General features: G+C 37.3%; 2 protein-coding genes across 2 annotated transcripts in view; one reads left to right on the plus strand and one right to left on the minus strand.

Annotated features, from left to right (window-relative positions):
• The first annotated feature begins 618 nt into the window (after positions 1-618).
• Positions 619-5,978, plus strand: guca1aa (guanylate cyclase activator 1Aa). Its single transcript, XM_007555225.2, has 4 exons — positions 619-947; positions 2,413-2,562; positions 2,643-2,736; positions 5,035-5,978. The coding sequence occupies exons 1-4, from the start codon at positions 750-752 to the stop codon at positions 5,160-5,162; spliced, it is 570 nt and encodes a 189-aa protein (XP_007555287.1). The 5' UTR covers positions 619-749; the 3' UTR covers positions 5,163-5,978.
• Positions 5,103-14,470, minus strand: part of orc5 (origin recognition complex, subunit 5) — a 41,361-nt gene continuing 31,993 nt past the window's right edge. Inside the window, exons 2-17 of the mRNA XM_007555224.2 lie at positions 14,118-14,244; positions 13,744-13,888; positions 13,435-13,527; positions 12,179-12,364; positions 11,982-12,056; positions 9,859-9,970; positions 9,409-9,539; positions 9,269-9,317; positions 7,944-8,034; positions 7,816-7,862; positions 7,617-7,729; positions 7,483-7,530; positions 7,259-7,369; positions 6,925-7,037; positions 6,730-6,813; positions 5,103-5,191 (exon numbers count right to left, since the gene is read on the minus strand). Of these exons, the coding sequence (XP_007555286.1) occupies positions 6,768-6,813; positions 6,925-7,037; positions 7,259-7,369; positions 7,483-7,530; positions 7,617-7,729; positions 7,816-7,862; positions 7,944-8,034; positions 9,269-9,317; positions 9,409-9,539; positions 9,859-9,970; positions 11,982-12,056; positions 12,179-12,364; positions 13,435-13,527; positions 13,744-13,857 (1,329 nt within the window). The 5' untranslated portion in view covers positions 13,858-13,888; positions 14,118-14,244 and the 3' untranslated portion in view covers positions 5,103-5,191; positions 6,730-6,767. The remainder of the gene's footprint in view (positions 5,192-6,729; positions 6,814-6,924; positions 7,038-7,258; positions 7,370-7,482; positions 7,531-7,616; positions 7,730-7,815; positions 7,863-7,943; positions 8,035-9,268; positions 9,318-9,408; positions 9,540-9,858; positions 9,971-11,981; positions 12,057-12,178; positions 12,365-13,434; positions 13,528-13,743; positions 13,889-14,117; positions 14,245-14,470) is intronic.

A 14,470-nucleotide genomic window follows, 5' to 3' on the forward strand; every position in this document is an offset into this window, starting at 1 on the left:
AATAAATGTTTTCAAAAATAAATTAAATTTTATTAATTTTCAATATATAGTTCATGTAATAAGGTTAATTAAATTATTTAAAAAATAAAATATATTTATAAAAAATGTTTTTATAAACTATATGTAAATATTTTTTTAGTAAAATATGTTTATATCTTTTTTTTCTTTTTAATTATATTTTAATTTTGTTTTTTCCTGTTTTTGCAGGGGGTAGGAACTGAGTTTGTTTTTTCACTTCATTGCATCTCATTTTAAAATTTTTTTTGCTTATACTAATTATTTTTGCTCGTCTCTTGCATCATGCCTGAATTATTGTGACACTGCTTTTCTCTCAGTTCCCTGGCATAAAATAAAAATAAAAAAAAGCTGCACTGCTGACAATCCCGTCCACATAGAGAACAATGCGCCTCATCCGCCATGCTGCCTGTTGGGCGTCCTGCATCGGCACGTGAGGGATGAAACCTGCATCATGCGTGTCAGCACATCCCTGGCAAAGGCGGGACGGCCAACCTGCCCTTTTAATGGAGGGATTAAGCTGATCAACTGCATGTTTTCCTGGATTAACGCCAGAGATTAGAGCCAAGGAGAATGTCCAGGGGGTGTGGAGGGCTGGTGAACTACAAAAGGCCCTTGCCAAGTGCCACCCTCATCCTAAAGGTCCAGGAGTTGAGTGACTGTGAACAGGGATAAGATCCGCTTCACAGTAGACCAATTGGTTTGAGCAGTTTGGACCGGCAGCTGTTAGAGACATGGGCAACTCAAATGGATGCACCGTGGACGACCTGCAGGCCGTGGAGATGCACCTGTGGTACAAGAAGTTCATGACGGAGTGTCCGTCCGGCCAGCTCACTCTGCACGAGTTTAAGCAGTTCTTCGGGCTGAAAGGGCTGGACCCTGAGGCCAACGCCTACATAGAGCAGATGTTCCGGACGTTTGACATGAACAAGGTGGGTGAAAAATGGAGCAAAACTTTTTTAGCCATTTAGGTCAGTTATTAAGAACAATAACGAGAGATTCATTTGTTTACTTTTAATTATTTTTATGTAACAAGTTTGTTGTGTGTTGCAAATTTCTGCTGCTTGGAAATGAGATCTGGATCCCAGTGGGGTTTTACCTGGTCAAATAAAATAAATAAAATAAATTAAATAAATAATAATAATAATAATAAATGTCTCTTAAATATTGTGATCTTTCTAAAATAATTACCTAAATTGATTTTTCAAAAATTATTTAAGGCAAAAAAAAATGACTGAGGTCATTGTTTTGGGAAGGTGATATTAATGTAATTTTAACTTTTTCATCCCCAAAAGAAAAAAAATAAATGAGTAGATTAAAGTAGCTAATGACAATCTGTGCATCATTTGTAAATATTAAATGTTGGCTCACAGGTCATATGGAGAACACTAAAATGAGATCAGGACCGTTGAGGGGGGTTAAATGTAACAGGGGCCCCAAAAATAATTCAGCTTAGGGCCTCATAAAACTTTGGGTCGGCTCTGTAAAACTGCACCCAAAAAAGAGAAAATTTAATTTCTCTTAAATTTTGAATTCTTTCAGTTCTGTCAAGATGTTATTTTAAAGAAAGGTTAATTGTTGATAAAGCTAAAATTTAAATCTCCTTAGATGCCAAGAAACTAAACTTTTTATCTCATGCTTTAAAATTACAAATTGAAATGACTGTTCATCTTAACATGTTTACTAAATGGTGTTTTATTTGACAAATATTCCATAAATTGCATATTTTAAAGGTTTGTATTCATTTTACAAGAAGTTGGCAGCAATTTCAGAATAAATTTAAGTGTTTATATTAATGTAGCAGCAGCAGGAACCCTTTTAGAGAATATAAACAACCCAAAAGTCAAATAAAACAAAATTATTTAAGAGGCTGTAGGATTCAGTTTATCCGATTAGTAGTTTATATTTTTTTTAAAGTAGCTGACACACCTCCTGTTTGGGAGTTTAAAGCATCTCTTTGTGATGCTTGGTTAAATTTATGCAACAGTTCAACCAGAAAACATGCTAATCCTAATTTATGTCCCCTCAAATCCAGCAGGCCGTGAAGCAACCTCCCAGCTACAAACTTTCGGCCCAATTTTTCCTCTCAGATCAGTTTAATTAGGAGCGCCTGCGTGCGACTGATGGGGTCGTCGCAGGATTTCTGTCTCAGCAGCTATATTTATTCCCTCCTTGAGCCAACAAAAGGCCGCTGTAATCTGTGCGCTTGATTGAACAAAGAGATTATCCCCGAGACGATGCTTTGATGCTGAGATTGATGCAACACAGACAGTCCAGGAGATAATCTGTCTTGGCAAAGGATCAGTGATGCAGAAGTAAGACAGGGTGTTCGTTCCCATTAAATCCCAAGTAGGTATAGTTATGGATTATAATCTGGCACGTTGATAATCTCTGCAGGATGGCTACATAGATTTCATGGAGTATGTGGCGGCTCTGAGTCTGGTGATGCGGGGAAAGATGGAGCACAAGCTTCGCTGGTACTTCAAACTATACGACGTCGACGGAAACGGCTGCATCGACCGCTACGAACTCCTGAACATCATCAGGGTAGATTAACAACCGCCATTTTCCTGAAACTTCCCCCAACAAGTGCGGCGGCATGTTGATTTTAATCCCTCTTCTTCCAGGCAATCCGGGCGATCAATGGAAACGACAATCAGGAAACAACCGCAGAGGAATTCACCAACAAAGTCTTTGATAGGATTGACATCAACGGAGATGGTGAGTGCAGATTGGGCGGATGACGTTCGACGTCCAAATCCCACTTTAAATCCAGTTAAGAAAAAAGTCACGAACTCTGACATATACAGAGAAGGTCATATTGAGTGGATTTTGGTTTCATCCTGAAATTTCACCCTAAAGCCAGGTACACTATATTGCCAAAAGTGTTTGCTCACCAATCGAAATCACCGGAATCAGGTGTTCCACGTCCACAGGTGTATAAAACGAAGCACGGAGGCATGCAGACCGTTTCTACAGACATTTGTGAAAGAATGGGTCGCTCTCAGGAGCTCAGTGAATTAGAACTGTGATAGGATGTGCAACAAATCCTGTCGTGAAATTTCCTCATAACCAAATACTCCAGTCAACTGTCAGCTGTATTATTAGAAAATGCAAGTGCTTGAGAACGACAGCACCGCAGCCACGAAGTGGTCGGCCACATAAACTGACAGAGCGGCGCCAGCGTATGCTGAAGCACATAGAGCGAAGAGGTCACCAACTTTCTGCAGACAATCACTACAGACAGCCAAACTCCATGTGGCCTTCAGATTAGCTCAGGAAAAGAGCTTCGTGGTTTCCATGGTGACCAGCTGCATCCAACCAAACATAACCAAGTGCCATGCAAAGCGTTGGATGCAGTGGAGACTGCGGGGTGGATGAACTGCACAGAGTCCTGACCTCAACCCGACAGAGCACCTTTGGGATGAATTAGAGTGGAGACTGAGAGCCAGGCCTTCTCGCCAAACATCAGTACGTGACTTCACAAAGAATGGTCAAAAATCCCCAGAAACACTCCTAAACCTTTTGGACAGACTTCCTAGAAAAGTTGATGTTCTTGTTGCATCGGGTGAACCAGCATCAAATCGAACCCTATGGATTAGGAATGAGATGTCGCCTAAGCTCATATGCGACTTAAGGAAGGTGGCAATATAGTGCATCTCCAACATTTTGACCTCATCCAGTTTTGGTTCAGCAAAGTAACGCAAATGTTTACCACGTTTTGTTATTGGAGATTTCAGGCAGAATATACGTCCAGGTCTCAACTCTCTGCCAAAGGAGTCTTGGTTGATGACTTGGATGTTAGCATGGACGCTGTTTAGGATTCCCCTCCCTGTCAAGTTTCAGTTTCTCCAATCTACGCTTGGCTGATCGAACTGGACAGAAATGACAGAATATGTCTTCAATGGATCAAAGCTTTATTCATCTCTTGAAGTGAGCAGGTTTTCAAGAATCTCTCACTTCTGGGTCTTCCTTCCTCATCTGAGATGTTGCTCCAATAAGAATAAGAACATGTTGGATTAACACCTGGCAACAGAAATGATATTCTAAAAAAGAACACCAACGTCTTTAAACTAAAACATTGTAACTACAGCCATTAAAATTCATACTATTCATGACATCACAAATGTTATAACTGAGCAGCTGCAGTTAAGTAAATACAGACACGTCGGCCTTCACTACGTCAAATTCACCATATTTCATTGTTATGGAAATATGTAAATACACAAACCAGTTCACGTCAACTACAGTGAAAATAATATATAGAAATCCTTGTTTAGAAATGACATTAACTGGGGTTTTTAATGATCAATAACAAAGCTTGTATTTACTGGACCTGGGGAAAGAAGAGGTGATGCATCTGGGTTCACTGGCTCTGACTTTACTTTATAAGACGATACTTTCATAACAGTTCACTTCCTGTGTGTCGGGCAACAGAAATGCGACTTTTTCCTCCCGACGTTAGAGTTAAGGAAAAAACTGATTCCTTTGAATCAGTTTTTTCCTTAACTCTAACGTACAGTCACATTTATTAAATTTGAATATTGTTGAAAAGTTAATTTATTTCAGGATTGACATATTATATAAATTAATACAAAACAAACGTATGTTTTCAAGCCTTTATTTGTATTACAGTTCATAACACCTCATTTAAGATTAAAATATTACAAGATTAATAGCCAATTATTTTTAACAAAATCGAGTCCTTAATATTTTTAGCTGTAAGAAAATTGTTCAATGTTATAATCTATCTTAAAAATGGAGAAAACATCAATTTTAAGCATAAAACTTTATTTAATAAAATACAAGATGTTCAATTTAACGTCAGAAAATAAAATTATATAATTTTTATTTAGTTTATGAAAATATCTGTCATTTTTAATAAATAATTTGTTTTTCTACACTGTAGGTTCAATTAAATTACTTTAATGTTATTTTCTTGTTGCCATGACGACTTAGCAGTCCAGTCCTGAATCAGAAATCAAATATTTGAAGCATTAACCTTGTGTCTCTGAACAGGTGAGCTGTCTTTGGAGGAGTTCGTGGAAGGCGCTCGCAGTGACGAAGACTTCATGGAGGTGATGATGAAGAGTTTGGACCTTCGTCACATCATGGCGATGATCCACAGCAGGAGGCACAGCGTTTAGCCGCCTCGCCCTCATTCACAACGCCGCCTCTTTGGAAAAAAAACCTCTTTTATATGTAAAAGTGAGATTTTGTGTTTGGTTTGCTCCACCGTAACTTGAGGCCGAACCTCGGAAAACAGACATTTTATGAGTTTAATCTCCAATTGAGCGACATTTATGCACTTTAAAAACGGGCCGATTCACTCCGGTTGTTAAGGACGATCTGCAGGAAAGTCGATCCTGAGCTGAGCTCCACGGATCTGTTTTTATTTTCTGTACTGATGTCCCTCATAAGGTTGAATTAGTCGGGTCTTTACAGGTGGAAACTACGACTGTTTAACGTGAATTTGATTAGCTGGAAAACAGGAACCTTAAAAGATTTAGTGGAGAATAGACATTTTCTATTTTTTCTGTGTTTAAAAGCCAAATTTAGTAGAAGGTTTTGTTGTTTTGAAGTGTCTTTGGGTGTTTTATTGACTGACGTGTTTGGCTTAATAATATAGAAAATCCCGGTTCTGTTGTCAGTTGTACTCATCTGGTGCCTTCACTGCACAGTGTGTTTAATTTCAGCTTTTCTCTATTTATAAACTAAACAAATCCCAATAAAAACCTGATAAAAAGTAGATTTCTGTCTTAACTAAATGAGATGTGTCCAATTATGAATGCAGTTTTAATTTTTATTGTTTAAAGCAAGAAAATTACTAAATTTTTAGTTATTTTGATGTATCAGATGAAATGTTTCAGCATTTTTCTGTCATATTAACAAATATCTGACCAAAAAGCATTGGAGACATTTACCTGAAGGAAAAGTGTCTGTAAATAAATACACTGCACTTTCTTTTGAACTTGTTTTTTATCTACCAATTTGCACAACATGTTTAAAGCATGCTAAGCAGAACATGCATGTAACACAAATGAGAGAAAATTAAAGTTGAAAACGGAATAAATTCAAACAAAACTCAAATAAGTTTGTTGTTAATGACAAAATGAGGATGAGATTAAAATATCAGTTTTGTAGATTTTGCACTAAATTAACTAAGGCACAGCAGACTGGATGTTTATTGTCCTCATCTTATATTAACAGGAAATGTAGAAGAAGAAAAAAAATGAAAACTCAAACTGCAGAGGTGGTGTGAACAAAAAAAGCACACGTTGCTTTTAAGGATTTGAGTAAAATGTGCATCAATGAATCCAAGGACAAAATAAAAATAAAACAGGTGAAACTGCAAAGCAAAGGTGTGTTTATGCCTGGGAGGAAGGGCAAAGGTCATCCCGGATGTTGCCAGAATTACTTTACGTCAGGAAAGGCAAAGTCATCTTCATTTGCATTTTTGAAACTAAACGTTTCTGAGCTTTTCATCTCATGAATAAATAAGTACTGAATATTTTTCCTGATGGAAAAGGTGAAACTAAAAGACAAAGTGAATTAAAACTACCGCAGCATTATGTTTATTTATTTCACACAAATTAAATTTAATGTTGAGGTCACCGATTAGCCACAAGGTGGCAGCGAAACGTTCAGAGCATTTCGAGCCAACAGCAGTCAGCCAAACACTCGTCTGCAGAAATAAATCTGGCTTTATCTTACTGTCGCTGCGCGTCGTCTCTCCTTCACGCGCTGCAGCCTCACAGGAAGTCATACAGATACTTCACAATATCAAAGTTCACCGTCCTGGAAAACAAACCACAGCGAGCGAGCGCTCTGTCAAACTCCGTAAAGGTCAGCTCCTCTGGATAACTCAGAGCTTCGGGTGTGTGACAGCAGAGGAGCACACACACACACCTGGAGATGGCAGAGATGAAGTCCAGGGAAACGGCGCATTTGTACTTTGGAGAATCGAGCTGGTCGTCATGGCTGACCAGAGTCAGCAGCTGCAGCGTCACCAGAGACGAGATCTGAACAGAAACATTCATTTTTATCGGCGGCTCCAGTTTGACGCAGAGCCACAAGATAAAAACAAACAGTTTAATCTAAAGAATCACTAAATACTCGATTCCTGAGTTTTATTGAATGTTCAAATCCCAGTTTGGAGTCTTTGAATCCTGATCGATTCGATCATAAAACCTGCTGACGACGGTGACGATCACAGAAACATGGCCGCCTGCCGGGTTCTGACCTGGGAGAAGATGCTGGCGGTCGGAGCGACCCGGCTGTCCACCACGCTGTAGAAAATGGCCAGCAAGCGGTCCAGGGGAAAAGGCTTCGGCCCCAGAAGGTGGTTACTGGTCTGGAAAGCAGGAAGTCACTTTGTTTGTGCAACATATTTCAGCAACAAGGGAGAAAAGTGCTTTACAAGAAACACTTTCCTGCATAGCGATATATAACTGTACTGGTGATCACCTTCTCATTTTTCTTCAAGAAGTTTGTTTTCTTTATTTTTCCGTGATGCTGCAGGGAGAAAACAAAGACAAAACAAGTCGTGAAGTGAAAACAAGACACTTTACTGTGATTCTTCATTCGTAAAACGAAAATACCTTGACGAAGAAGCGTTTATCTGTGCGGGCGGGATTGTAGGAGGCCAGATAGGCGGCGATCAGCAGGAACTTGGAGTAATATGGAAGCTCAACATGAGTGTGAGCTGATAAACCTTCGAAACGAGGAAACGGATCCAATCAGCCGTCACGCCCTCATTTATAATCTGTATATAAATAAATGTTTTCTGTGTGTTGGCACCTCTCAGGGCTCCGGTCTCGTGTTCATCCATTTGCTCCCACTGAAGACTAAAAGAGAAAACATCAGAGATCATTTATTTAAGGAGGTCAGAGGCGACGTGAAGAGCAAATCCAGATGAAAGTTCAGACCTGGAAACCTCTCGAAGGTAAACTGTCTGCATGGCTTTCTTCAGATGAGGCTCGATGTTTTTCCACAGCTTGTGTGTTTCCGTCTCTTTTACTGAACAAAAACAGATTCATTTATACTAAAGATTCATTTCCGACTCATCCAGTAAAATTATGCAGCTACACCCAGAAAATGTAAACATTGTAAACTCCTGCTGTCACCCTAACAAACTAATTAATTCAAAACTGATTCTCTACATCAGGAACCTCAAACCTATTTTTATTTTGCGCCGTATCAAACATAAAAAGATTATGAACGTCCTCAACATGTTCTGGTAAAATGTGTTGATAAATCCCATCAACAAACCTCCAAAATTTGGATAAAAAGCATCGAGTGTTTCTGCACTCGATGAAAACTTTTTAAAGTTAAATAATACTGAACATCATTTCCATCGATGTAATTTGGCAGAATATATATGAAAACTACTGGAAATTAAAGCCACTTATAAAAACAAATCTGGCTTTAAACTTCTGAGATCAAAAGTCAGAATCCTGAGAAAAATGATAGATTTCTGTTTTTCCCCAGAATTTTCACATTTTTCCTCAAATTTTTACTTTTTTTCCTCAAAATTCTGATTTTTTTCCCCTCTGAATTTCAGCTGAGAAAATTCAGAGAAATTTCTAGGTCAAAAATTTCCCCCCAGAATTCTGAGTTTTTCCCCCAGAATTTTTACATTTTTTCCTGGAATTTGACATTTTTCTCAGAATTTTTAGTTTTTTTTCCTCAGTATTCTGATTATTTTTCTCCAGTTAGTTTGAATTCAGACTTTTTTCCCCCCCAGAATTTTGCCTTTTGATCTTATATGATGAAAGTGAGAACAATTCTGGTAAATTCTGAGAAAAAGTCAGATTTCTCCCTCTGGATCACATAAAACTTTATGGCCCTAAGCTTGAGACGTGTCCTCTAAAAGGTTTCAGTCAGGCTCAATCATGAGAAAGACTGCTGACTCAAGAGATTTGTATCCAAGCTTTACTCATAAAATTTAGTGGAAGGAAAAATTGCTTGGAAGATTTGAAAGGATTGACAAACAGTTAAAGAATATGGAAGGACATCACAAGGATTCAAACTGAATCATGAATCCCACACTGAAATATCCACGATACGCTGCACTGATGCAGTAATTCATACAAAAGGAGCCCCAACCGAGGCCTGAAAGGATGAAAATGAACCTGAGATTTTTGTTTAAAACATCTTTTGTTGTTGATCTGATGAAGAAATAAATGCAAATGCTTGAACTATTTCACCCTATATGTGATGAATCTAAAATATCAATATGTTTTAGCTTTACCTTTCCCCTCTGCAACTGGTTCACAGAACTTTGAGAAGTTGAGCGCCGCCTGATTGAAACGGAGCAAATGAACAATAATCAGTGTTGAATGAAACCAGTTTAAACCCACCAGTTAACCCAGTGAGGTGTGTGTTCCTCACCAGGTGTTGCAGCTCTCTGAGGTCCCTGCAGACGGTGTAGAAAACTCCCAGCAGGATGTTGATGTAGGAGGAGTAAAACTCTGCTGAATATGAAGGATTTCTGCCTGCAGATAAGATCTGCAGCAGCTCAGCTGGAAGCAGAAGTTTGGCTCGTTAGAAAGAGCAGAGCAGGTTAAAATACATTAAATCTAATTAGTTTAATTTTGGATATGACCTGAGATCTTTTCCATTTTATTTTTATTTTATTTATTATTTAATATGTTTTGCTTGATGTGTTTAGAAAAGCACTCAACATTTTACCCATCAATCTACTGATGTTAGGCTACATTAAGGTTTGAATAGGAAATTATTCCTCTACTAATTTGTCACGACATTTATCAACATTATCAACATGCTTGAATATTCATAAGGAGCTTAAATAAACAACAAAAGTTTCTTTGATGCAAATACCTTTACTGTAGTCGGGGAAGTGGAGCAGCAGAGGCTCGAAGCAGCCGGTGTTTGGTCTGAACTTGTCCCAAACGATTTCGCTCAGCAGGATGACGCTGACGTTGTCCTCCACCTAAAAATAAAACATCATAAATGTGTCGTTTTCTTTAATAACACACTTCAGAGTGAAGAGTTGCATCCCTGGACACAAACATATCAACACTGAAAAGGTGACAGAAACATTTTACAAAGCAAAAAGTTTAAACTGGAGACGCACCAATCAGATTTACTGCAGCAGTTTGATGAAACGTGCAAAAGGCGTCATGGTCAGCTTAGAGCCGAAAAAATCGTTGAAACTGGGAGATGATGATCCAGAAGGAGTTAATTATTAAGGCTGCGCCGATAAATCCGCCCAGATTTTATTAATTTTGGGCAATCAGACAATATTTATATGAGAAATTGATTTTATTTGACTCTGCAAAGGCCTAAAAATCACAAACTAACAATAATCACCCACTGTTGACAATTCAGCAACTCTGTAAGAGTTTGACTGTTTTAATTAGTGTTTTTATTCTCATGCGTTTATCTGTGGTTTTATGAATGCTACACAGCACTTTGGTGAAGCTGATATATATCTGTTTTAAATGCTTTATGAACAAACTGACATCTGTTGCCTTTTCCTGACAAAAAAAATGTAAAAAATTAAAAAAAATTAAAAATCGATATCAGCAGGTCAGGCTTTTTAAGGATCGTCGATCGGCCAGAAAACTGCAATCTGTGTGATAAGCGTACTGCTTAGACTCCTGTTAGCATTAGCTAATTAGTTAAGTACANACAAAAAACTAAACCTACAACTAAGTTGTTTCGAAGCCAAAACAGTCGAAAACAACCTTCAGGTTGAGTTGGAAATTCTGCTTTGTTCAGAAATTGGGCGGATTATTCCTTAATTATATTTTCTATCACTTAATAAATGTTGGATCAATCTGCTAAATGCAACACATTTTGTACCTCAAGGTTTGGACTCAAAAAACATCACAAACCTCCTGAATTTATTAGAAAAAGATTGTTTAAAAATCACCATAGATTTACCAATATTACAAAAAAAACAGAAGGAACATAAAAACCTGGAGAAAATGTTAAGAAATTTGCATATCTCCCAAAAACGCTTGAAAGAATGCGTTTTCACAATCAGCCAATCAGTGACAGTTTCTGATGTATCATTCAGTGTCAACAGATAATCTGCAGTATTTGGATTTCAGTATTTTTTTCATAAATCACCATGTCTGATATTTATTATTATTTTATTTTTAAATCGGACAATATAAAAATGGATCTCTAAAGCCTGCTGTTCTTCCAAAAACACAGAAGCTTTGCAGCGGCCTAGTCAAAGTCTGGACTTAAATCCAACCCAGATAGTTTAGTAGACTTTAAATATGTCATTCAAATGAAAAAAAAAAAAAAAAAAACTCCAAAATGGCCAAATTAAAACATTTCTGCAAAAGACAACGGACCAACATTTCTCAGAATCTGCAGGTTGAAAAAGTTAACTCCAGGTGAAAATGAAACTAAACTAAAAAAAAATGAAAGTCTGAATTTGAGTCTCAATCTCTAGAAGATGCAGGTTTGTTTCTATAAAAATCATGTTCATAATTCAAACAGGTATCCAGTTATTTTGACCTTTTTAATTTGGTTGTCATGAGGAGAACTGGGTGAGGAAAATTTCTGTAACGATGCTTCGGCTCCATTCGATGTCCCAGAAATAAATGGCAGCCAAAGAAAAGGCACAATGGAGAACCTGCAGCAAAACCTCCCTATCAGGAGGAAGTTTTTTTTTTATTATTTATTTAACTTATATCTGTGATATTAACTAGAAAAGTCTTGTCAAAATCCTAGTTATCACTTTAAACTCTCATGTAGCTACACTGAAGAATATTTCCTGTTTTTCTTCAAGAGAAAATATGGTTGGAGAGTTTAATTAAAATGCAGCGAGAGGCTGCCATCATTCTCTCCTAACAGCTTTATGAAATAACTCGTACCTTCCAGCTCAAGGTTAGTCATTACAAACAAAGCCTTCCGAAGGTCTCTTCATCATCTGAGCAGCCCGACAACAACGAAACGCCTCCAGCGATAAATAAAACGCTCACCAGCTCCTGAAGGCGGAGGAGCGCGGGGAGAAGATTGACGCTGGCGTCTCTCAGAAGTTCAGCTTGCTCCATTACCTGAAAAAATAAAAATAAAAACATCAAACAAGGCCTTTTCCTGTGAGCTTCATTAAGCTGCTTTCTGTCACATTTACAAGAAGAAATGGGGTGAAGCTGAATAGAAAGCTGAACAGACTCACGATGTATCGCGTCTGCTTGCTGGGAAACTCGGAGGTTCGCTGTTTGTAAATGCGGACGAAGTCCGAGAGGGAAGGGCTGCGGGGGAGCAGCGATGCAGCGTCGCAACCGAAGAAAGACAGCAGCACTTGTTCAAACAGCAGCGCAGAGGAGACGCACTCCACACAGCTGACAGTGACATGAGGAAGCTGCAGAAGGACAAAGATTAATCAATTAACAGCTTCAGTGATGAAACATCTACTAATTTAAAGAACTGAGACAAACTTCCTGTACAAACTAACAATAGGAGTTGCAGATTTCTGCTGAGATTTGGTATAAATACAATCTCTTTTAACAAATAACATTTTCTTTAAAAAAAATATAGATTAGATGCAAAAAAATAGATTTATAAAACATAAACAGACTTTATTGTCCCACAAAGGGGGAAATCAGGTGTAACAGATGTCAATGTTCTTAAGAGTTAAAACATTATAAAGAAATAATTGCCATTTATTAAAGTGTTTGGATTCATCTTCATAAGATGTTCAAACCTTTAGTCACTTGGGTCAAAATTGTCAGGTCAAAAAACAACAACAAAAAAACTAATCTTCAACAAAAATCAACAAAATGTTTTTTTACTTATTCAACAATAAACTAAGCAATAACAAATAATTATTTAACATAAATGAAGTAGGTTTTTTTTTCAGTTTTAATGGGATCATATTTCCAAAACTTCAAATGGGTTTTGTACATTTTCACTTTTTATTTTTAGCCTCAATTGATAAAAAATGTGAAGAAAATATCTTTGGAATAATAATTTTGCAATAAAAATTAATCGTTTGAAAACACTTGATGTACTTAGCAAAGTTTTAATACATCATTTAAGAACATATTTGGTTGTACTTTATAGTGTAAATCAGAGTAGATGTGTTGTTACCATGACAACAGAAGGAAACTAGAAGATGATCACTCTGTTGCGTCAAACATATTTGTAAGCAGATTTTAATTTCATAGTCATACTTTGAAATAGATTATTATATTACAAACTAAAAGGGGATTTTAAAGAACATGGTTTTGTGTGTGTGTGTGTGCGCATGGGTGTGTATTTACAAGCCAATTTTCCAGTTCTTATGAACATTAAAAACACAATACATCATTTAAATTTTCTGGGTTTTTTTTTTTTTTTTTAAATGTGGATAACTGGATAGAACCAATCCAGGAAAAATTTAGTTTGAAAATCAAATAATTGTCTCTTTAACCATGAAAATGTTTCTCTCACCTCCAGTTCCTTCATTAAAACGTTCACCACATGACTTTTTCCTGATGCTCGATGACCGTAGATGAAGAGTGAGGGGTAGCAGTACTGCTGTGGCTGGATAAACACAATCAGAGGAGAATAAAAGTCAAGTCTGAGCTTTTATTATCATGCAGCTTATTAATCATGATGGAAACAGTTTTAAAAAATGGAGATAACTTTTACACAAAGTAAAACATACATAAATATTAAGCAATAAGAACCGGTAGTCTCTTGGGAACTAATATAAACTACATACAGAATTATTTGTTAGCACCTCTGGATGTAGCATACCTCCCCCATGAGTGACAGCAGCATCCCAGCCTGGACCTCCCGACAGGGCAGCTGCTCCGACACTCTCCGCAGCTTCTCTCCATCATATCCCGGGTGCTCCAACAACCCTTCCATCCTGGGCTGTACCACCCGTGATATAAATGAGCTTCAACCGGTGAAAAAACAGAAAAATAATCCAACGAGAACCATAGGTTAGCTTAGCTGGAGACAGTACAAACAGACGTTGGAGGAGAAGAGGCGACGTGTTCAGAAGAAATGTGACTCCAACAGGTGTCAACACCGAAAACTTCAACTGAAAACATAAGCAGCCGCTGTGGAAACCTCAATAAGTGGAAAAAAATAATAAATTAGCAAGCAGAAAAAGTGTTTAAAACCTCGATAAAGTCGGAATCAAATGCTGAAAAGTCCCGCGCGCCGGCAGGTTGCGTCACGGCTCGTCATTCCTCAGCGAACCAATCACGTGCATGCAAGGGTTTCTGGGTAATGTAGTTCATCTATCCCCTTAATAAAAATGAATTTAAATAAATAATATTAATTTAAATAAATAATACCATTAAAAATAGAAATAAATAAAACACATGAACAAATAAAACAAATAAAAATAGAAAAATAAAAATACCAAAACCATTATAAAATAAATAATAAATAAATAAAAAATGTAAAAATACTAAAGATAAAAAGATATTAAAACCATTGATAAATAAAACCATGGGTAAATACAAATAAA

Source organism: Poecilia formosa, unplaced genomic scaffold (genome assembly GCF_000485575.1).
Source record: "Poecilia formosa unplaced genomic scaffold, Poecilia_formosa-5.1.2 Scaffold69, whole genome shotgun sequence".
Classification (NCBI taxonomy): Eukaryota; Metazoa; Chordata; class Actinopteri; order Cyprinodontiformes; family Poeciliidae; genus Poecilia; species Poecilia formosa.

Bases quoted from the DNA above. Each gene is read 5' to 3' on its own strand.
- guca1aa (XM_007555225.2), top strand. From the start codon at position 750: ATGGGCAACTCAAATGGATGCACCGTGGACGACCTGCAGGCCGTGGAG. The intron at 2,563-2,642 runs GTAGATTAACAA...CTCTTCTTCCAG, and splicing joins AACTCCTGAACATCATCAGG to GCAATCCGGGCGATCAATGG. The intron at 2,737-5,034 runs GTGAGTGCAGAT...GTCTCTGAACAG, and splicing joins GATTGACATCAACGGAGATG to GTGAGCTGTCTTTGGAGGAG.